Below are 23,932 nucleotides of genomic sequence, written 5' to 3'. Positions count from 1 at the left end.
TCGACGTCACGAAAACATCATACAAACGATCTTAGTGATTTGCCTCATGTAGTTGACAATTAATTAAATATCTATGTAGGTAAATATTGCGGAAGAGGACGACCAAGAAACGATGAATGGATTGTGTAAAAGACGATATGGCTGCAGTGTGTTTCTTGTGAGATGACGTCAGATAAAAAGGTATAGAAGAAGACATGTTGCGCCGACCCCAAATATTCTATACATATAAAGCTGAAGAGTTTGTTTGTTTGTTTGAACGCGCTAATCTCAGGAACTACTGTTTCGAATTGAAAAAATATTTTTTGTGTTGAATAGATCTTTTATCAAGGAAGACTATAAGCTATATAACATCACGCTGCGAATAATAGGAGCAAAGATACAATGGAAAATGCGGAAAAAACGGGGAAAATTCTAACCACGTGGACGAAGTCGCGGGCAACAGGTATAAGGGCAGAGGAATGATGATGATCTATGTAGGTGAATAGGCAGGTATGCTTACACACATGACTTTTTTCAATGAAACATTTAAGGTACGACAGTAAGTCTTTATTTCATATCATATTTATGTTATTACTTGCAATATTAACTGTACATTGGACATTAATATGCAAACACCGAAACATCAAAATGATCTACATAAACACACAACTTATACTATATTATTTGGTTGTAATAAGGCATTTCCCGCCAAAATTTTTAGATTGCTAGTGATAATCTTAACAGATTTGTGTTATCGTGCTATTTTCAATTCTAGTGCTAACAGAAATACGTATGTACGAAATCGGTAATAGTAATCGTATACTACATATTGTGACTGCGCTTGATACGCTAACATATAATTGTAAATTACATTTTGATATGTCGTTATCCCTTTGCTTCATGGTTAATCAACAAACCTCGATATTTTAAACCGTACTGTGTTGCATTGCGATAGTTTTCTGTCACTATCTAAATAGAACAACCCAAATGTTTTTCAAATAAATGATAATTCTAATAGTAATACCTTGTGAACATAAAAGTTATTGTTTATTGTACTTTACACAACTGGTGTGGCCTGCAACAGGCTCTGCATCCATCGTATTCCTAACTGAGCACTTACAGTTTCACAAAGTTTTTTTTAAGTTAATATCACGCTCGACACCACAAAATAAGTTTTCTTATTCTCCATTTTAGAACCTTTTCGAATCATATTCAGTCTTGCAAGGCAACCAGTGCAATACATTTTTTGAAGTCTTGGACAGCCACCTTCGGCCACATTAGTTCAATTCCTTATGAAAATACTTAACCATGTACCTTATTTTAATATTTACATCATTATGTTTAGAGGTCCTAGTGCAAACACTGACGACAAATAAGTCATAAACAACGTGTTTTAACGTACAGATCTATAAGGAGAAAGACACTTTATGGACATTTGCGGGCGTCATAAGAAATATAATGTGCTAAAATCTTACGGTTGGGCTTCCACATTTAACGACATGGGACTTGATACCGGGTGTTTCGTTGGCGAATTTGATCTTTATTTGTACAGAAAGTTATATTTAATGTTGACTGGGGCGGAGATTCTCAGCGTGAGTTGACAGTGCGTTGTACGCTGGACATTCCGTCGACGAACCGCGTCCGGAACAGCACGTTAGCGTTGTTGAACATACCGTCTTTTAAAGACACTATTATAAACTGTAAAAGAAAATATTTATTCAATTATAAGATCAAAATAACAAATGTTTGCTACATATGATAAAATTACCATGGAAACGATTTGTATCCATGTTTTATTATAAGGAGTTTCACAGAGATTCAATCACATGTATCAAGACACATAGACTCAGAACAACCTTTTTACGGACTACAATTACGTTTGTGTTACGAAGTGGTCCATGGCTTGGCTACCAGTACAGTGTTGTCCCCCTGTCCCTGTGTGTACCTGCGAGTGCTTGAAGTGTTCCTTGAGCATCTGTCCGATGTTCTGCGTGTGTGACAGGTCGAGCGCGGCGTCCACCTCGTCCAGGATGTAGAGCGGCGCCGGCTTGAACAGCAACATCGCCAGGACCAGCGACAGCGCCACCAGCGACCGCTGCCCGCCCGACAGCTCGCCCAGGGACTCCTTCCACGTGTTGTTGAAGCCCACCTTCACCTGCATCCAAACACATCATACACTATGTATATGTTACTTTTAGATTTGTGCACCAAAAATGGCTCATATCTAGGACCGGAAACTTGAAATGACGGCATGATCATGAAATTGCTTCATCATCATCAGGTCCATTGGCCTCCCCAATTGCACACCATCGAGGTCTATCTTCCGCTGCTACTAAATTACTTTGGTTCTCACAATTCTTTATTCAGTTGCATCCGATATCATGTCTAAGCCTGTCACCTGGACGAGTCAACCGCGACTGACTCAGACACAAGTGTACGCGTACCTCAAGTCCGTCGAGCACAGTGAGTCCGTCGGGCGGCTTGAGCTTGGCCTGCGCCCCCGGCAGCAGAGTGCTGAAGATGGACCCGAAGTCCCTGTTGACCTGCTCGCAGGCTGTCACTAAAGTCTTCTTCTTCTTCTCATCCAGTTCCGCCATGACTTCCACTAACTTCGCTCTGTCGTTTTCTACGATCTGCTTTTTTCGCAAGACATCTGCGTACTGTGGAAATCTTTTTTTAATATTATGATCTGAAACATCTATAGGCGCACCTGATACAGGCCGTAGCAACACAGCGACCTCTTATGTAAGATATCAGTAACATATTAGCGAGCGTTCAAGTATTACGTAACGCAATTTACAGGGGAGGTGGCAGGGGATGTTTAGACTAGGAATTAGGATCTTGGAAAACCGCAATCCTTTTCGTCTATGTTTTACGGGGAAAATGTAAAATTTTACAACACGTTTTACAGAAAAACTATGTATTTTATGATTTTAGAGCCCAATCTTCAAAATTGCGTTACCTTATAATTGAAAGCTCCTTAATATAGTAATCATAAATACCTACTATAACACAACTCAAAAACGTGCAGTTAGCGTCTGAACAAGGGCAGTGTTAAAAAGCTATGAAAGGAGAAATAAAGAGTTGTTACGTGAATGTTGAAAACGTAATCGAACTTACTTACATAACCTACAAACCAAGGTCCTAGAGACCTGCCTCAATGCGCTTGAATGCAGGCCTTCGATTTTATTGGAAAAGGAAACAAGGAATTGATTTTTATCTAGTCGTAATCAAAGCACATATTGGATGACGCATGGATGTCAATGACAGGTCGAGTTATAGGTGTGGAGTGGTCAGGACTGGTTTTCCGCTGGACGCCTCATTGCTTGGCACCGAGGGATTTGCCCTACAGCAGGGGCGCTGCGCCTACACTAGGGTACAGCCTCGCACCTGTTCCTCCTCCTTGCCGAGCAGCGTGTGCGCGCGCGCGTTGAGTCCGCGCGCGAGGCGGTCGCGGCGCTCGCGCAGCTGCTGCAGGCGCGCGCCCGCCACGCTGGCCTGTCGCGCCTCGAAGTCGTACACTCCTCCGGGGGCGCCGAAGAACTCGCGCTCCGCCGGGATCCATGAGTGCTCTTCTTCCATCGCTACAATCTACACGCAAAAAAAAACACGCCTTCAAACCCGCCATGTTCAATCTCCGTCACTACAAATATCACATGTGCTCCAGAAACACTTTGCTTATGACAATTTTGACTCTTAATGTATGCAATTGACGATGCCACGAATTTATCATACGCATTTATATGTATTTTGAAATCATAAATCAGCTCACCTTTTTCTGGCACTCAGCGGCCTCAACCGTCAACTCTTTAATCTTGAGGTCAAGCTCCTTGATCTTTAACTCTATTTCCCCGTTTTGCTTGCTCAGCTGTTCCTTCTTCTGTACGAGCCTTGCGATGTCGCTGTTACGACTCGCTATCTCCTCTTTCTGCAGCTTGATGCGAGCTTGCATTTCTTTTACAGCTTCCTGTTACAGAAAGTTTAGAAACTGAGATGAATTATTAATAAAATTTAATTAGTTCGATTCAAATCTATACTATGGCACTAGTCCATGAATGAGAATATTTCCTAAAGCTCGAGCCCGGCCCCCATCACCACACAAGCTGTTGCGGTGGGGTGGCGGGTCGTGCAGTGTGTGTGCAGTGTGCAGTGCTCACGGCGGCGGCGTGGTGGGCGGCCTGCGCGGCGGCCAGCGCGGCGCGCAGGTCTGCGGCGGCGGCCTGCGTGTCCTGCAGCTGCTGCGCGGCGGCCTGCACGGCGGCCTGCAGCTCGCCCACCTCGAGGCGCAGCGTCTGCAGCTCCTGCGAGCGCTGCCGCCACAGCCCGCCGTGGTGCTCCGCCTCTCTCTTAGCCTTATTTAAAGCTTCTTCAGCTTTTTTGAACTCTCTGGATATTAAAAAATATAATGGGTTACCATGGTACAAGTACACATTGCTTTTTTTAATGTGTTATCGATCTCCAGATCAATCGTTATATTTTAGCATTATAATCGTGTAACCCAAGAAATCCCATTTATTTCGTAGATACTAACGTAAAAGAAGTTTAAGACTATGTACCTCTCTCTATGCCCCTTTATATCTTTAACTTTAGCTTCGAGTTCCCTCGCGCGGGCGGCTGTCTCTTTCTGTGTGGCCCTGTCCCTTTCTACAGCTTCATTCAAAGCTGCCACCTATGAAAAATTATTACACATATACATACAAGTCACCGAAATATATTGCAAAGAAAAATCTTTTTAAATAGGGTGTTAGCGATCTATGACATGGCAAAGATAAGAAAAATGTAAAGTCCAGGAATACCTCCTCCCTGAGCGCTTCTATCTCAGCGTGTGTCTGCGCGTGTGAGGTGGTGGCCAGCCGCGCCTTCACCACGGCGAGCTCGTGGGACATCATTTCGTATCTACAACAATATGATTTGTGTGTAATTCGTCAGACAGATTTCCAAAATCATATACTCGGTTTTTTCTTGTACGTACCTTTGATTTAAGGTGTTATACTTTTCTGCAGCTTGCTGCAACGAGGTAAGTTCGGCGGTCATTTGCGATAGCTGAAGCTCGTCTGACTTTAATGTTTCTTCTAAATCTTTCAGCTCTTGCAATTGGACAAGCATGGATCCTCCCTATAACATTAAATGATGGGTTTTACAAGTGATATATTTGTAGAGCTAGCCAACCCAACACAGCTAGCGGCGAGTACCTGCTGCCGGGCGCCGCCGGCCAGCGTGCCGGAGGGCTCGAACACGTCGCCGTCCAGCGTGACGCAGCGGCGGCGCACGCGCGGGTGGAACGTGACGCGCTTGGCCGTGTCCAGGTCGCGGCACACCAGCGTGCCGCCGAACACCCACGCCATGGCGGCCTGCACGCGCCGCGGGAACGACACCAGGTCCAGCGCCAGCTGCACGTTCTCCGGCCCGCCGCCCTGCGCGACAACACTAAATGTCGGACTGACCCAGGTCGCTCGAGCGTCCAACAACGCTTAGCTAAGCCAGTTACAGAGAGCAGAGTTCATACACTTACAGAATACATTCGAACTGCGTAAGTGCGCTTCAGCTGTAATATTTACGAGCGTATTAAAGTTCAAAATAAAATAAAAAACGGCAACCATTAATTAAAAAAAGGACTAAATCCAAGAGTGTCAAAATCAAGACTGAATTCATATTGCATTATATCTGTACTACATAGTGTATATACTAACAATCTGCTGCGCTAGCTCGACAGTCTGTCGGTCGATGACGTGTCCGGAGATCTTGTTGAGCGGGATGATGGTGGTGCGCGTCTGCAGCTGGCCGCGCTGCAGCAGCAGCTTGCTGGTCACGTCCGTGTCCACTACCACGTTGTACAGCTGGAATCGACGCGTGTTTTAATGTCCAGCATTGGAAGTAATCTTAGTCTTTTTATGTATGTAATCCTTAAGTTTTTTTTTTTTTTATATTAGAGTGTATTGTCAAACTTACCCTGCCGCCAGCAGCAGTTTCCAAAGCAGTGCAGTAAACTGGATCATTTACGTTTATCAATCTGCAAATCGTACCTAAAAGAATAATGATGCTATTTATTTTTTCAAAAATAATTACGCCTTTTTAAGCAATATACCTGATAAATGTGTAACATTAGGAGGCTTAAACATTGCTGCATTTGCAAAGAGGTCTCTTTCTATTTTTTTTGTCCTTTTTCAAACAACTGTCCAGTTCACAATAAGCTGAGCTGTGTGTAATCTCAAAGGTATTTGAGAGAATTGTCTATAATCAAATATTTTGGCCTGGACTGGCCTGTTGGTCTAGTGGTTAGTGACCCTGATTGCTATACCGGAGGTCGTGGGTTCGATTCCCACCCAGGACAAATGTTTGTGTGATGAGCACGATCAGGACAAATGTTTGTGTGATGAGCACGATCATTTGTTCTGTGTCTGGGTGTAATTTATCTATATTATGTATGTATTTAGAAATATATAAGTATGTTTATCAGTTGTCTAGTACTCATAATACAAGCTCTGCTTAGTTTGAGACTAGATGGCGTTGTGTGAAAGTTGTGGAATATTTATTTATTTATTTATTTATTTTCTGCTACAAGAAGCTGCTTAGCCAAATGCACCCTGGCGTGCTCTTTGTGGAGCCTGTTAGGGCTGATGCCTCTGCCATGGCAGCGGGAATGACCGAAAGGATTACGATGGCTACGGTTCACGGAGGTTAAATCGAGGAACATGAATGGAAACAAGCATGGCTAACTCAGAGGACATTTGACCGTTTCATCTGGTTTTACTTAACGATCATTTGGCGATAAACATGTATACCGATTAACTAGTGGATATAGACTATAGTAAAGCTTTCGATCGGGTCAGTCATAATATCTTATTGGAAAAGCTCCTGTACGCGGGGATAAGGGGCAACTTGCTAAGACGGTTCTCCTCCTACATCAACAACAGAACCCAGGCGGTTGTAATAAAAAATACGTGTGAAGCTGGGTTCCTATTTCTAGTGGTATTCCACAAGGCTCACTGATGGGACCTCTGTTCTTCAACATGTGAATGCATCGAAACCTGTTTTCATAACTGAAGGCTTGTTTTGTTGACGACATGAATATCTTTAAGGCACTAAAATTTACTCAATCAGACCTCAGCCGCCTTGATTGGCTTTGATGCGTTCAAACATAAACCAAATGCTCTATTGTAACGCACAATAGAAAGAAAGTCTATTTAAATATCTCACTAGAGAAAGCTGCCATATACCTAGAAACGAATTAGTTCGTGATTTAGGGGACTTGAATTGCTCAAGGTACTCTATAATAAACATGTTGAGGGTATTATAGTAAAATCCGTGTTTCCGTGCGCTCTAACAAAAGGGCAATAGAGGATCTGCCAGGTCCTGGGGCGTTCTGAACATATTTTTTTACCGCATAAAGTCTAGGAATTCTAAAAAAAGTTTCTATAAAATAAATGAATACTGACCGTAGACCTTGCTGTGGTCGAAGTTAGGTTGCGGTGCCGTGTAGTTGAAGTTGCACCGCTGCAGGCGCGCAGCGAGACGCTCCGCCTCGTCACGGCGACCGCGAACCTGCGCCGCCAGGGAGCGCTGCCGCGACACCAGCGCGCTCTGCCGCTCCTCGCTGTACACCACGCGGGAGCGCTCCGCCTGACACACACATGCTCTGCAGCTATACAACTACTACAGCGCGACACCAGCGCGCTCTGCCGCTCCTCGCTGTACACCACGCGGGAGCGCTCCGCCTGACACACACATGCTCTGCAGCTATACAACTACTACAGCGCGACACCAGCGCGCTCTGCCGCTCCTCGCTGTACACCACGCGGGAGCGCTCCGCCTGACACACACATGCTCTGCAGCTATACAACTACTACAGCGCGACACCAGCGCGCTCTGCCGCTCCTCGCTGTACACCACGCGGGAGCGCTCCGCCTGACACACACATGCTCTGCAGCTATACAACTACTACAGCGCGACACCAGCGCGCTCTGCCGCTCCTCGCTGTACACCACGCGGGAGCGCTCCGCCTGACACACACATGCTCTGCAGCTATACAACTACTACAGCGCGACACCAGCGCGCTCTGCCGCTCCTCGCTGTACACCACGCGGGAGCGCTCCGCCTGACACACACATGCTCTGCAGCTATACAACTACTACAGCGCGACACCAGCGCGCTCTGCGGCTCCTCGCTGTACACTAGGAGGGAGCGCTATACTTTCCAGCCATACTTTCACACAAAAAATCATACATCAAAAACAAAATAGTTCCAGACAACATGACACAAAAAGCACATCAGTATATCAACTGCACTCCTACTATGACACGCATAACACATTCAGCCTATTTATTCTTATGGTAGGTTCACACGAGTGGCTTCAACTCTTCATTCAACGTGCACATTCACATGCGTGTAAACGGTACGCCTGAGCCCGTGAATGTGCGGGCGCCCGGTGACGGATTACGAGCGCGGGCAGTCAGTCTCTCCCGCGCTTTCGCGACGAGTAGATCTTTATTCAACGTTGCTAAGAAAGATTACAACATGAATTGTCAAACGAGACAATTTTGACGTTCCTGGAATATTACCAGGAACAAGTTCTTAATTTGGATTCTTTTTCCAATAAATATAAAAATAAGCTAAGCCAAAGGATGTGGCAGCAACAACACTGAGATCCTCACTGCTCGCCATACTGGCACTGACTGACACGACGGCGTGCCTGTGAACAGCTTGACCGTCCGCCGGCCCGGGCGGGCTGCAAGCCGCGCAGCCCGCCAGGCAGCCCGCCGGGCTGCACGGTGCGCTTGTGACCGTAGCATTAGAGTTAAGAAGAAAAAACTATCATCAACATAATAAATACCAGCAACTGATCCAGCTGCGCCTGTTGCCTGTTAATTTTGGCCTGGTCCCGCTGGAACTGCTCACTGCTGCTAGCGAAGTCTCTCTCCAGCGTACGAAGTCGATCCTCCGCATGCTTCTTCTCCATAGTACTCTGAGTTATACGCGTGGATGCTTCCGAAGCCTCTTGTTTTGCCGCTACATAATAAAATGAATATTAGGAGTCCTTCTGATAACATGCAGTATTCAGGACGGGAGAGCATCGGACGTATTTCTCTGAGGCAACACACTCCCTGTTCGCAGGATAAACGGGGCAAACTTGTCAAACAAAATTTATGTAATATTTTGACGTACCCATGAGTTGGTCTTGTAGCGACTCAGACGCGCCCTCCTGGCCGGTACTGGCAACGAGAAACCTCTGCTGAGCCTCTGCCAGAGCTGCTTCGCTGGTCTCACTGGCTTCACGGAGTCCCTCGAATGTGGACTCAACCTAGTTAAAAAAGCGGATTTTCAGCCTATTATGGCTCAATCATCAAGTGCTTTCTCCCGAACGCAAGGGCGTTGAAAGTCCAGTAAGTTGTGAGCTAGAAACAGTGTGTTGACCTGGTCGAGCGCGGCCTGCTTGTCGGCGAGCGCGCGCGCGTCGTCGTCGCGGGCGCGCGCGAGCAGGCGGGCGCGCGCCTGCTGCGTGGCCAGCGCGTCGCGCGCGCCCCGCAGCGCCGCCGCGCCGCCCGCCTCCGCGCGCTCCAGCTGCGCCACCTCGCCCTGCAGCTGCCGGAGCACGTTGCCGCTCTCCTGCCGACACACCGGCCTCAGTACGAAACGCAAAGGATGCCCCACTCCTCACTAAATGGCTTCACTACACAGTTATCTAATAGTGTCATGTGAAAAAAATTATCTGATTGAATACCTATCATTGTAGCTATAGTTATCGGCACGGATCTTGAGCGCTCGGCGGAAGAGTGGGGATCGCTTTGCGCATCGTAAAATAAAACGGCAATCAATTGTGCCTACTCGTCGTCTTGAGGTGCATGCAACTGCAGCAAAGAACGAATTTCAACCAATCACGAGTGATGACGCGATGCGCTGCGGGCCAATCACTGCACTTTATCCGCCCCGCGCCTCACTTCATACCGCAAAAGGGACCCAAAAAATCAGTTCTGCACAGGTGAAGGTTAGCGCTCAAGATCCGTGCCAGTACCTATAATGTATATGCAAATGAATTTGTCTAAACAAAAAATATTTCCTAGATGACACACCCTCACTTAGATGACATACTTATAGTTTTACCTGATCTAACTGTTGGTTAAGCTCGTTAACTTGTTTATCTAACCCCTTTGCTTCCTTCTCATTTGCCTTAATCTTCTCCTTCAGTGTTTTGACTTCATTTTGTACTTCTGTCACTTTACCTTGCGCCTCAACAGCTTTCTCTTTTGACTCAACATATCTAGAACAAGAGAAAACTTTAAACTATTTGCTAAATGTCTCTAAGGTCTTTATGTTTATGAAAATTGAAATTAAATTGGTCAGTTTTCGATAATTGAGAAATGGAACAAGTCAATTCAAATAATTATTTTGCTGCACATTTGTGTCAAAACAGTTATATCTCCTACGATTTTTTATAAAATTAAAGATTTTCATACTTGTGATGCTTAAGCCTTATTAATTTTCATAAAGATTAATATGATTACCAATAGGACTGGCATAATTGTATGGACATAATAGCAAACAAGTGTAACATACTTCCAAGCAGTATACAGTCTGGTGAGGTTCTCCAACTCTCGTACCACCTTTTGATATTCTTGGAACTGTGATCGCTCATCTTGTAATTTTTGCAGTTTTGGTGCTATATCCTCCATAATGATCTGAAAAAAAAAATACTTTAATACACTATACAACTCACATAGACCTTACAGATTCCACTAATAACAGTAAATACCTCATTCAGTTCTCTTAGTTTAGCATCCTTCTTTTCAATAGTCTTCTCAGCTGCTTGTTTCTTTGACTCATACATTCTCGTACCTGCTGCTTCTTCCACCATTGACAAGATCTAAATTTTTAACAAATTAGGTATACTACTGGTTTTGTTAAAAATCTAATTAGAATTATAGTTTTTTTTTTTCTTGTTAAAGTCTATCGGCCGCTTTCTATATTCGATCTCAATCCCTAATTTACGGATCGAGATTGACATTTGAATCCATTTCCAACTTTTAGTGTTTCTATAACCGATCCATGGATCGTTTTCTCGATCTTTTTCTTCAATCTATCTTTGGGAGGGCGGATCGAGATTTTAGATAGGTATTTGTATGAAAGTGACAGTTATGCGTTTTCTATAACCGATCTCTGGTTTTCTGGATATAAATCGATTTTTGACGTTTTTGATCTATAATTGCGATCCCCAATTTTTTACGGATTGTACTGAGAAATCTGTGAAAATGGAAATATTTTCAAGTGATAGTGATAGCGATCTTGAAGTATTAGCTCAGCTATCGGACTGGGATAGTAGTGACAGCGACGAAGAACAAACTCTGTCCTCAAAATTTGTAATTGTGATTGTGATGTATCGAGTGGCTGTTTTTTTTGTCTGTGCTTTACTTGTAAACGGGGGTCAAGGATTTAAGCTGAAGACCAGCGCTCAGTAATTCTTTTGGATTGCTGAGCATAAGCTGATGCTTAAACTTTTTTGCTTTCGGTATTATAGTTTTTGTGTACTAAGTACACTTTTACCAATATCTGTAATACTGGAATCAATAGATAACGATTATAATATTCTCGTTTTGATTTATTTATTTAAAACCATGAAGTATCATTACAGGGTTTACCCTAATGCGACAACTTAGAACTTAAACTAAACAAAAATTCCAAGACATTACATTATTAAAAACACATAAACACGTCAGTCTGATTTTGAAGAAGTTGGTGGTGTGGAGGGCTCTTGTAAGAGGTGCTTTGGCGAGCAAATTTGTTCTCGGTGTGGGTGCGGGCTTCGCCGCCGCCACACGAAGGGGTCCGGTACACACGCTCAAGCGCTGCAATACTTCCGGGTGATTCTCCACTCCACGAATCACCTTCACCAAAAAGACGACCAGTGCAAACTCCCGTCTCATATACAGTTGATCATTGCCAACCATGCTCAGAACAAACAGAGTGGGATCCATGAGTAGGTAGAACGGATACACCCCATACAGTTTCTTGGACAGATGGCGCGTGAACTTATTCTGAACGCGCTCGAATATTGCCGCTGTATTCTATTCTATAACTGAGACATCGGAAACACAAACAACAAATAAACTTGCGATTTTAAAATATATTATGTTAATATCAAACTGACTGACAACTTTTCGATTGACTGACGTTCCGTTACTGATCATTTTCTAATCTTGAGGTAGAATTACAGAATTTTACCGCTACGACTTCCCAATCATTTATTTTTGTATTTTGTGCACTTTGTAGTGATTATACATAAAATAGAAAAGTTTTAAGAAAAAAGTCACCATTTTACACATTAATAATCGCTGAAGTACTTTTTCTGCACATGTGAATAACAAAACGTTTAGCAGGGCGATCTATCCGTTTTTTTTCGATGGATTTCGAGACGAGATCCATTAATGAAATGCAGATTCAAGCTCAATCGAGGGATTGAGTAAAATCTGGATTGATCGGAATCTTAGATTCGGGATCGAATATAGAAAGCGGCCGTATGTTATCAGGTAAAAATACCTTCCTTTTAACAATAATACTCAAATGGTTTTTTTTTTCAAATTGACTCCCTTATTACCTCTGGTGGTTTCATGTTCAAGACTTTGGTGATCCTCCCCTGCATGATGAGGAAGTGGGGGTTGTTCACATTCAGCTGTACAGAGCAGAACAGGTCCGACACTCTCTTGTTCTGCACATTGATTCCATTGATCAGGTACTTGTTCTTGCCTCCCATCACAACCTACGTAATGTATAATGTAAGTAATCATTCATAGCTCTAGTTCAAGGTTCATTTGTTTAAAGCCTTAGATACATACCAGAAGCATTCATTTTGAATGTAATAATATTACAAAAAAAAATTGCTCTCATACTATTTAACTCATAATGCAAAAAAAGTTCATGTAAGAATCTGAAAATGAAATAAGCAACAGCTTTGACTACTGAACAGAACAATCTAGTACTAAAAGATATGAGTAATCAATTCATAACAAAAGTAACAGCAGTTCAAATGAAACTGTACAATGTACACTGATATAAAATCAGCCAAAGCACACAACAATACACCACTTACTTGTCTAGTCACAGTAATCTCATCTTGATTTTCATAGCCAATGGGACACTGGCTCTTATTCCTATTGTCAAAGGTAATGCTGACCGTGGCCTTTGTAACTCCTGCCTGCCCATGTTTGTAAATCAACTCCTGCAGACTGCCTGCACGGACCTACAGTAATGGCAAATAAATGTTGACAACTTTAGCATTAGGAATACTAAGCATAAACATATCGCGTGATAAGAGCCTGGATAAAGTTTGTGGTCTCATTTTATAATAATGTCAGCGGCAAGTTTGGTTAGCACTAAATCTTTTTTTTTATATGCCTTAAAACACTTTAAACATTAACTAATATCTCTTAATAGGATACTCTAAGCCTATACTCTAAGCCTTTAATGCACAACGCTTCGCAAAATCAACAAAGCTTGGCGGGAAAATGCTAACCCCGACATTGTTTATCAACAATAACATTACAAGTGGGCACTTACATTTGATAAGTTGGTAATTCCTAGAACAAAACATATCGAATCTAATATATTCGATTTCCCGGTGCCGTTGAGTCCAGTGATAGCATTGAATTTGGGGTCGAATCCCGTGATTTCAACACGGGTTCCATACGATTTGAAGCCTTCCAGTAGTATCGACTTGATATGCATCTTGACTTACACCGATTCATCCGTAAACTTGGAAATCCATAAATTATTACTAATATTACAAAAATTAAAACAAAGCCTATTAAATTTTACAAAGCAACAACCGTAGACCGTTGAGAAATCAACTTTTGACAAACGGTGTATTCAGCTGTCAAAAGATAATAAAGAGATTACACTCCATTTCATTCATGTAAGGTAGTTAAATAAAACTAACAATCCATATTTAAATAAAAATGTTGTGCATAAGTCTTGAAAAAAAATACATTGAACATTCAGCCTCCCCGTTGGAGGCAAAAATATATAATTATAACTCAGATGTTTAGCAGATGCAATCAAAAGCAGAATAATTACTTGGATCGATAAAGTGGAGATTACAACGAACTACATACACCTTTATTTTTTTAAATTCATATAATTAACTAATAATATGAAGCTTATTAAATAACAGTAAACTATTCTGCTTTTTCCACACAATTCGATGATCGATCGATTCAATTCGATACTAATAACTGAAACTTTGAAAAGACTCTTTCGCCTTTCGGTCGTCTTCTTTAAACGGAACGCAGATCATATTGATCTTTTTGTTTGACATTTTGAATTATTTTGTGCTGTTTCGGTTAATTTTCGTATCATAAAGATCTCACAATGGATTTTAGTAGTACAGGCGCTATGAGGAGTCCATTTTCACCACGAGTGCGACAATCCATAACAGGGCGCAGGCCCATGGGTATATCGTCAGCCAAGAAAAACCAAAGGTTGGTACCTAACCTATTTATATACTAGTACTTGTATGAAGATGTATTCTTAATAATGTTAATTTTTTTCTTATATCCTACAGCAAGTATATGCACTCTCCTATAGAACAAGCTGGTGATGTTGTGTACAAGACTCCTTTGACCACAATAGAGACTTATGGGATGCCCCTCCCTGTGATGGTCACAGAAGCCCTGACTTTTGGTAAGAGAAAATATATCAATAGCTAACAAAACTACACTCTGCTTAGTCCTCCAGGGATTCTTATCGTAATGTTGTCCCAGCCAGTGGTGAAGTGAGTGTGCGCCTGTCCCCCTGTGGCTGGTGCTGGGTGGTGTCGGGTCGCCGCATCGTGTCGTGGCCGCGCACGCCGACACACTCGTCCACGTCGTCTCCAGCGCCGGCTAGCACCATCGCTAGAGAGCTCACCCTGCCTCAAACTGATTTAAGCCACAAGGCAGATCTCGTTGTTCTGTTTTATGAAGATGGAGCACAGGTACGTAATACTCCCTTTTTATATTGGTTACCTACTACACACAATCAGATTTTCTATGTATTGCTAATCTAAAACTATTTGTAGTTAAACTCATTACAATATAATGAAGTTACATATTCAAGTATCTATTAATTTAATAGTATTTATAATACATATTATTTGATTTAGATGCCATCCTGTATTGGTGTGTCTCCTGAGGGAACGGTCAGATATTGGCCTTCTGTGGGGCAGGAAGGAGTGTATGTGGATGTGTCATGTGAGCTGGCAGGACAAGAATGTGAGAAGCTGGGCGAGTACACACAGGAGGGCCTGGTGCTGGCCACCACTACCTGCACTGTGGTGCTGCTCAACCCTACTGTAGTTGGTGAGAGTGATAACTTGTAGAGATAGACTAAGGCAAAGAAAAAACTTTAAACAAAATGCCTTTTCAGAGTTTAAACATTTTGTTACTTTTTAAATAACCAAGTGTTATTTATATTTAGAGCTTTATGTGTTATATAATTTCTTAAAACTTGCAAATGTTTATTACTTGTTAAGTGTTTTAAGGTAAAAAATCGGTTATTTGGTTTCGGTTATTTATTATTTGTAATTGTTGTCATATTTACATGCAAAATAAATATAATAATAAGCTTGCTGCTGTCAAAATTTCCTAGTTGGATTGACCCTGTGATTGAGCAATAGTTCTAATGACATGACCAATGATCACTCCAATAATATTCTTGTTGTTATATAAACATTTAAAGTATGCTAAACTTCCCAACAGATGGTCGCGCCACAGTGACGTGTCGCACGCTGCGGCCGCCCAGCGGCTGGCTCGGCGGCATCGGGCGCCGTGTCTCCTTGTTGTTCTTTGGTTCTATGCCGGCGCACGCAGACACGGTCGGTGGTCTCTCTAATTCAATGACAATAATTGAAACTGTATTTGTAGGCATACTTGCAGTTGAAAGATGATTAGGTATGATTTGTTGTAGAAACTGGTGGGCGTGGTGGTGTTGCCGGGCAGCGGCGAGTCGGAGAGCACGATCGCGCTGGTGTCGGGCGGGCCCGCGCTGCAGCTGTGGCGCGGCGCCGAGCTGCACGAGCACCCGCTGCGGCGGCCGCTCACTGAGGCCTACGCGCGCACGCATCTGGCGCCGCATGGTGTGTACTACTGATAAGCAGTTTCTGTGGCAGCAGGTTCTGTGCCTTATTAAGTTGACCACCATTTACACGATTTTTTTTCTGCCAGGTGATCTTAACAGCCTTGAGATAATGGCTTTGGATGTTCGCGCAACTGGAAACAATGGACTGCTACTGCTTATAGCCACCGTCAATGTCGCACGCTCACCAGAAATGAGATATGCTATTGGTAAGTGGGGTTTCCTATAAGGTTGGTTAACGTAAATGTTCTTTTTCCAAGTAAGGTACCAAGTAAAATTAAAGTCATTACTTATATTTGTGTCACAAAATATATTTATTTATTTAATCTTTTACGTACAATTGTGGTACATAAGGCGGACTTAATGCCGCGAGGCATTATCTACCAGTCAACCTTTGGGTATAATGAAAGACAGTTGGGATAGGTACAACAGTAGAAAACGAAACAATTAAAACTACTACTTAATATAGCTATCGCTAACTATAAACAATACGAATACATATGAAAATATATACTCAATACTCAATACTCAATATTTATTGCTTCCATAATGTACATTGTAGGTAACAGTTGGTATGTTAAATATAAGACACAATTATGGACCCTGTTGGGCACAGCATATTTGTAGGAGAGAGGAAGAACGCTTTATTATATACTTATAATGTTACTCAATTTAGTAATACTGTTATTAATTTTTCCTTTTTTTTTTTTTTTACCTACTTACATATTTTATGCCTATATTTTTTTAAGCTTATTTATTTTTGTATCTATTTAATTATATTATAACAGTGACTAATTAAATTGCACTTATTAAATTACATTAAAATGAATAGATATAACATAAGTAATAAATTCTATTATAAGTACTTAATAATCTAGTAATACTGTTATTATTATTTCTTTATTTTCTTACATATTTTATGCCCATAATTTTAAAGCTAATTTATGTATCTATTTTATTATATTATTATATTAACAATTGCGCTTATTAAATTGCATTAAAATTAATAAATATTATAATATATAAGTAATAAATTCAGTATATTATTTAATCTATCGCTTTAAATATTGTATTTTTAATGTATTTACAATAATTATGCATGTATGTCTACAATATTATTTTTAAGTTTAATCATATAAATATTCATTAATACTGTAGAAACATTTGTCTATTAAAAAGTTCTTTAATTTTTTAACAAACATATCTAGTTTAGTTTCATTTTTAATTTGTTCTGGTAGCCTATTGTATATTTTTACGGACATGACAAGGGGACTAGAAGAATGCATTTTTATCCGGGATGTAGGTAAGTTCAGCCTATTTCTATGTCTAAGTGTATATCTATTCTGAATGGTTTCTCTAGTGTTATAATATTCGGGGTATTTTCGCACAAATTTACATATTTCTAGAATGTAGATACTGGGAAGGGTTAGTATTTTAAGGCTTTTGAAGTACATATACATAGATGATATATATATCATATATTATGATATATGATATAGATATATCATGTGTTATGCAGCGCACCTGAGCGTGGAAGACCTGGCGGCGGTCCGCGTGGTGTCGATGGTGGCGGCGCGCGGCTGGGCGGGCGACTGCGACGAGCCGCCGCGCTTCCTGCCGCTGCCGCACCGCGCGCTGCTCTACACCTCCAAGTACATCGCCATCGTGTCCAGTACGTACCACACACTCACATGCTTCTTTACTATACGATTTTTATACCTAAAGAGACAAATGTATGGATTGATTTAACAAGAACTTCTGTTTTATCTCAATAGAAACTAAAGAACGAATAATGAGGATTCTATCAAAGATTTCCATTCCATGTCATAGGTTCTTGCATCATTTGTAAAAAGAGGAAGAAATATGTCCAAAATTAATAAGTTTAATATGCTTGTCACAGCGACGGTGTCGAACGACAAGGTGGAGTACATCGACGTGTCGCTGGAGGGAGACCGTCTGTCGTGCGCCGAGCTGTGCGGCGGCCTGCCGCTGCTGTTCTCGCACAAGCACGGAGTGCTGGCCCTCACGCAACACGGGCAGCCCGCCGCCGCTGAGCCGTCAGTACCACTCCTCCCTCCACGCTTGGTTGATAGTCGCTCGTTTGGATAGGACTCTTATGATTAACTATGTTTTCAGATCCATATGCGAAAGTCCAATGGGCTCACCGTGCCCGTCTGACATGTACGACGGAAATCTATCGCTGTATGAAATTGATCCGCATGAGGTAAGTCCAAATCAAAGATGCCGTGTTCATAATATACATGATATTCATAAATGCCATAACTGCAACATTTCTTTTGCTAGGTGAGTATGGTGACAACGGACGCTTGCGGCAAGCTGAAGACGGCGTTCTTGTTCCACGTGCGGCGGGACGGCGTAGCGTGTCGCGCCATCATCGACGAGCTGTTCCCGGCCGCGGCCGAGCGCGACGAGCGCGACGTGGACAGCGTGCTCGACCGCAGCGTGCTCAAGATAGCCACCGAGATGCTGGACGACATCCCGGCCGGGGACCCGCGGTGAGTGCGGCGGCTGGCTGCGGGCTGCCCGCACTGAGCTGGAGAGTGACATGCGGCTGTGCGCAGGTGGAAGCAGCGCGGCGGCGGCGCCACCAACATCAGCCTGGGCAGCTCGGCGGCGCTGCAGGTGGCCGCGCAGCTGCGGGACAAGCAGCGCGCCTTCACGCTGTTCTGCGACTTCCTGCGCGCCTGCGGCCTGTGGCAGCGCCTGGGCCTCGTCACCAGAGGTTACTATTATACATAACAGCCTGCTATTTCAGGGGATGATGTTTTCTAATTACCGTAGAGGGGATCGTGGGTTCAAAATTTTTGATAAAATGTATAATTACTTGGACGATGAAACATTTGTGAACCAACTACTTTGTTCCCGGTAGGAACTAGTAGCATATATTCTAGATCGATGTTCATAAAGTAGTGTTAGAATTTGTAATACATATATGGTCAACTTCCGCTTAACGCACAGAGGGCGGCGGCGTGCAGAGCACAGAGAGTGCGCTGGGCGGGCTGGCAGAGCAGCTGGCCGCCGCCGCCGCGCTGCGCAGGCTGCAGAGGGCTGCCGACGCGCAGCTCATCGACGCTGCCATCTACCAGGTACTACAACTTGTGATGGCGCGTTCGCTTTAAATGCAATAGACATTACAGTTTCTAATAAATATCATGTTTCGAATGGTATGTAAAGATATAGGTTGTGATCTCTCTCCAGTCTGGTCGGATTACCGTCCCATCGGGCTACGCGAATAAGGCAAAGTCTACTGAAGTATCTTTAAGGTCTTATTGTTATTCAGTATGAATACATCCAATATATAAGTATCGCTCCGCTGACGGGTCGCCTGCGCAGGTGGTGTGCGGCGCCAGCGCGTCGGCGGCGGAGGAGCCGGAGGTGGAGGCGGCGCTGGCGGCGGGCGCGCTGGCGCCGGCCGACGCGTGCTACCGCCGCGTGTCGCGCGCCTGGCGCGTGCTGCGCGCGCTGGCGGCCGCGCGCCCGCCGCCGCACGACCCCCGCGCCGCCGCGCAGCACGCCGCCGCCACGCTCAACATACTCACCGTCAGTCACACATAACATTATTCATCTTTACCTACTAAGGATCACTTTTTGAGCGTCAAGAAATCCTGTATCGTTATCAGGGAAAAGCGCAACTGCTGCATTAAAAAATTGTAATAACAGTGTTGTACTCAGTACATAATATTAGTCCGCATACATATTAACCGTGACACATTGATGGCGCAGACCATAACAAACAATTCGATTTTGATTTAAAATTTTAACACGAAATAAGATTATGCAGTGTAAGGATAGGCATTATTTTTATAAGTTCGATGGGCTGCACAGTAACATATTAGTATCGCGGTGTCCGGCAGAGCGTGCTGGGCGCCATGCAGAGCGCGCGCGCGCAGTGGTGGGCGGGCGCGGCCGCGGCCCCGCCCCCGCCGCAGCTGGGCCCGCGCGCGCTGCTGCCCGCGCTCGCCGACCTGCACAAGCGGGCCGTCACGTATGTAGCGCCGCTATACACACTCTTACATACATACTTTTGCCAATCTTTTTTAATAATTTTGTATAATCTAATTTGTTAATCAATTGAAATTTAAACACAATAAATGCTATTTATAAACATGTCAGAAAAAATACTGATGCTTTAGGAATGTGATTTTTACGTTACGTTTAGTGTTGACTATAATATCAATCGATCAACCAAAGGCCAACAGTCAATTATGAAAATTTAAAAGAGAAAGACCTTAGACCTTTCAGTCTAAGAGAAAGTATAATAGTGTTGTTATTCATACAGTCAATGCGCGCACAACTGCCCCGACCCCACTCTCCGAGCGCAAGTATACGAGGCCGCGGCTTCTCTCGCCGACTTAATTCTCACTGATGCAGAGCACCTCAACAGCTCTTCTCATACGCAGCATATGTACGAGAAAATTCGTCGGGAAGCCATCCAGCCTTTCAGTCAGTATTTCTGCATGTTGTTATGAAATTGTGTGATTTTAAATAATAAAATTGTTTTTTGTTTTTAATAGTTGACGAAGGACAAACGGAGCGCGCGGCAGCTCTGGCTGAGAAGTTCAAGGATTTCGAGTTGTTGATAGATATGTGCGTTAACAACAACGATTGGGATAAGCTGTTCTCTTACTTTGACAAGTACTCCAACGAGGTTTGTAGTATGTTGAAATTGTTTATATTATGTTTGATGTTTACGTATTGTGTGGTAACGTGCGGACGGTGCCGGTGCAGGGCATCGAGGCGGTGACGTTCGCGCGGCTGTACAGCGGGCCGGGCGCGTGGCGCGGCGCGCTGCTGCGGCGCGTGGGCGCGCGGGCCCCCGCCGCCCTGCGCGCCTGGCTGGAGGCCGCGCCCGCGCGCGCGCCGCTGCTGGCGCTGCACGCGCTGGGCGCGCGGCAGCACGCGCGCGCCGCCGCCGCCCTGCGCGCCGCCGCCGCGGCCGAGCGCGCCTCCGTGCGGCGCCTGGGCGCGGGCGCGGCGCTGGCGGCGCTGTGCCAGGCGGCCGCGCCCGGCCCCGGCCCCGCGCCCGGCCCCGGCCCCGCGCCCGGCCCCGACCCCGCGCTGGCGCGGCTGCTGGCGCTGGCGGAGCACCACGCGGCGCTGCCCGCCGCCCTGCGCCGCCACCACGGCCTGGACCAGCACGACTCGCGCGTGCTGCCGCCCGAGGAACTCGTGCAGGTACATAAAACATGTATTTCCGTTAATACATAGAAATTAAAATTATATTGTTACTACATCATGTTGACAGTAATCTATTTTTTTTTACTCGCGAACAGTCTTCATAAAATGATAACTTCTGTTTCACCCGCTCACGAGTCTCTAATCCTATTTAATATTTATTTAATACATATACCATCCATGTCCACAGATGTACATCGACTCGGATAGCAAATCTCTCACAGAATACGATTACAAGAAGGCCTTAGACCTCACCGATTTCATTGAAGATATGGAACTTCGCGACGACTTACGTCTCAGGGTAAATAAACCAGAAATATTAAAAATACGTTATGTTTGTACCTTTGTACTTGTGCCAGGTACCGATAAACCTGTGTCCTCGCCGCAGGTGTGGTGTGCGTGCATCCGCCACGACGACTGGTCGCAGGGCCGCGTGTCGGAGCCGGCGGACGAGCTGCGCGACAAGATGTTCTTCAGGCTCATCGACCTCGTGCACGTCATGGGTGAGGCCAGCAACGGCAGACGTTGCACATGAGAAACCTGCTCGAACTTAAATATTTGATAAATTAGCAAAGCTAAAGTTCTCCCTCATTTTATTTCGAACTGTCTTGTCCTGCGACTGACCTGAATATGAACTGTAATCTCGATGACCCAGGTGGTGACTTGGAGCTGCTCCTGCCACCTGTGGAGGACATCTTGACGGCGCCGGAGCTGGCGGAGCTGGTGTCGGACCCTCGGTTCCACTTCATCATAAAGTACGGCTACGAGTGTGTGGACACCACGCGCAACGAGTCCATGGTGGAGGGTTAACGCTCGGTATCAATATTAGTTAGTAAGTTTATGGCGCTGTTGTAAAACATCCATTTTATGTTGTGTATTAGTTACTATTATAAATACTTCTCAGTCCACTATATGATCAGAGTATAGTAAGAGTTAAATAAATAAAACTTACTACCGTTCACATTACAAATAAACGGACAAATATTTTTTATTCATTTTTGTAGCCTCACACCGCGCTTTTGGTTTTTTAGACTCATAGTTCTGCAGGTATTCGCAAATGCTTTTATCCAGTGAACTGAGAAGTAAAACAGCATTATCAAAAAAGGGTTGTAAGTATTCTGGTAAACAATACACCATATAGTCTTCAACGTTAAAACCTGTCAATAAGGCATCCCGAAGCGGATATGGTGCGGCCGAGTTAATGTGGATTCGTCCTTAATAGATTGGTCGATCTTGGCACAAGTGAAAGAAATAAACGAAAGAAGTATTGGGGCAGCCTGCGCTCGGAGTGCAGGCATATAAGCCTGAAATAACAATCATTTGGGTCTATCTATCGCTATCTAATATATATCGCCCAGGTGTAACTGTCATAGCTACATCGTTAAATGGCAGCATCTGGTACATAAAAGTAGTATTTAAAGTTTAGAAAGACTTGTCGGTTCGTTGTTAGTAGTATAAGTCAACGCATGTAATAAGAACTCTAGGAGACCTGCGCAGAGCGCGTATTACAAATGAATTTGTTAGTGTGAGGTGAGGGCCGTCTGATATGACGTCCATCTCATTAACGACGCTTAATTATTCTTCAGTCGTCATGAATGTACCCCTCCACTGGCGCGTCAGGGCTCTCTTTACCTGTGTCTCTATAACTTATATAATATTCCAAAGCTATACAATTATGGTTTTACTTAAATGATGTTTCGTTAAGTCGCCCTTAGCGTGGTCAGCTTGTTAAGGAAAACGGGTAGCATTCAAATATCCCTAGGAATAAAGTAAACAGTTCGTCAGTAGAAAAATAAAATACAAATAGTTATAGTAAATCTAGCTAAAGAAGCATATTTACCAATTTTAAAATTCTATTTGTTTGCCCAAGTATAAAGTAAGATTTAGATTATGTTATAGGTGTAATAATTAATGCCATGTTTTTCTATTTGCGTATTGAATTTTTAATTTCTCTTAATAGACTTCTGTCCCTGAGGAAATCGGTTGGTTAATACATAGATGATGCGTAAAAAAACTTTTCTCCACGTTATTCGCGAATAAACTCGATCAGATGGCAAAATATGGCAATTATAATAATAACTGTAGTAAAGTAAGTTTAGTATTAACATTAGATAATTCCTGCTACGGTTGGGTTATCGCCGCGTGCGGCTGACACATCGACGCTCGCGTCGTCTGCGCCTTATACTGTGTGCCAGCAAACGTGAACATCACATAATCCCAGTGTACACTCGGGAACAGAAGTCGGTATTAAACAGTCTAAATTACAAACAGCTAGTGGTTTCACAGGTGCCTATCCTGTTATGTTACGTAAGAGCACAACAGCAACTCATTAAATAGTTAACAGCTGTTTCGAAGCTCTGATTGTCTTTACCGACTTATGTTGTTGTCTAAATGGTTACGGTGGCTATGATCCGAGAGCCCGATGAACTAAAGGTTCCAGCTAGCTACACACAGGTCAATAAAGTGCTGCTCCCATCCCGTGTGATCTTCTATTCTTGATGATGTTTTAAAGGCGATATCTTTTGTTCTTGCCTTGTAACAGAGTTAGCCTTGAATATGTAACGACGTTTTGACCGTAGGTCTTTTTAGCTGAGAATACTGAAAACTACATATATATAGTTTTTGGAGGGTTAAAAATGTCAAAGTCATATTCCTACCT

General features: G+C 43.7%; 2 protein-coding genes across 2 annotated transcripts; one reads left to right on the top strand and one right to left on the bottom strand.

Moving 5' to 3' along the window:
- Window positions 1-531: 531 nt before the first annotated feature.
- On the bottom strand, window positions 532-13,854 carry LOC113492451 (structural maintenance of chromosomes protein 2). Its single transcript, XM_026869898.1, has 22 exons — window positions 13,525-13,854; window positions 13,058-13,207; window positions 12,566-12,727; window positions 10,727-10,837; window positions 10,531-10,652; window positions 10,078-10,234; window positions 9,391-9,582; window positions 9,142-9,277; window positions 8,810-8,985; window positions 7,416-7,599; window positions 5,929-6,002; window positions 5,670-5,816; window positions 5,172-5,393; window positions 4,952-5,094; window positions 4,776-4,875; window positions 4,536-4,648; window positions 4,137-4,365; window positions 3,752-3,946; window positions 3,370-3,570; window positions 2,424-2,639; window positions 1,925-2,134; window positions 532-1,677 (listed from the first exon to the last, which is right to left on the bottom strand). Exons 1-22 carry the CDS (start codon window positions 13,690-13,692, stop codon window positions 1,567-1,569), a joined length of 3,519 nt encoding a protein of 1,172 aa, XP_026725699.1. The 5' UTR covers window positions 13,693-13,854; the 3' UTR covers window positions 532-1,566.
- Window positions 13,855-14,055: 201 nt separating this feature from the next.
- LOC113492995 (nuclear pore complex protein Nup133) lies at window positions 14,056-22,515 on the top strand. The gene is made up of 21 exons (XM_026870758.1): window positions 14,056-14,444; window positions 14,528-14,646; window positions 14,727-14,938; window positions 15,107-15,302; window positions 15,702-15,817; window positions 15,910-16,078; window positions 16,167-16,286; window positions 17,597-17,749; window positions 17,978-18,134; window positions 18,214-18,301; window positions 18,382-18,593; window positions 18,660-18,820; window positions 19,057-19,184; window positions 19,432-19,638; window positions 19,953-20,083; window positions 20,378-20,541; window positions 20,613-20,746; window positions 20,827-21,273; window positions 21,464-21,574; window positions 21,662-21,776; window positions 21,929-22,515. Exons 1-21 carry the CDS (start codon window positions 14,335-14,337, stop codon window positions 22,081-22,083), a joined length of 3,405 nt encoding a protein of 1,134 aa, XP_026726559.1. The 5' UTR covers window positions 14,056-14,334; the 3' UTR covers window positions 22,084-22,515.
- The last annotated feature ends 1,417 nt before the right edge of the window (window positions 22,516-23,932 follow it).

The sequence above is a fragment of the Trichoplusia ni genome, chromosome 4, assembly GCF_003590095.1.
Source record: "Trichoplusia ni isolate ovarian cell line Hi5 chromosome 4, tn1, whole genome shotgun sequence".
Lineage (NCBI taxonomy): Eukaryota > Metazoa > Arthropoda > Insecta > Lepidoptera > Noctuidae > Trichoplusia > Trichoplusia ni.
Note: the sequence above shows the minus strand (reverse complement) of the source record. Positions and strands in the feature narration are given on the sequence as shown.

Bases quoted from the DNA above. Each gene is read 5' to 3' on its own strand.
- LOC113492451 (XM_026869898.1), bottom strand. From the start codon at position 13,692: ATGCATATCAAGTCGATACTACTGGAAGGCTTCAAATCGTATGGAACC. The intron at 10,653-10,726 runs GTATTTACTGTT...TTTTTTTTTCAG, and splicing joins AACTAAGAGAACTGAATGAG to ATCATTATGGAGGATATAGC. The intron at 7,600-8,809 runs GTATTTATTATG...TGTGTGTGTCAG, and splicing joins CGCAGCTGGATCAGTTGCTG to GCGGAGCGCTCCCGCGTGGT.
- LOC113492995 (XM_026870758.1), top strand. From the start codon at position 14,335: ATGGATTTTAGTAGTACAGGCGCTATGAGGAGTCCATTTTCACCACGA. The intron at 14,939-15,106 runs GTACGTAATACT...TATTTGATTTAG, and splicing joins TTTATGAAGATGGAGCACAG to ATGCCATCCTGTATTGGTGT. The intron at 19,185-19,431 runs GTACTACAACTT...TCGCCTGCGCAG, and splicing joins TCGACGCTGCCATCTACCAG to GTGGTGTGCGGCGCCAGCGC.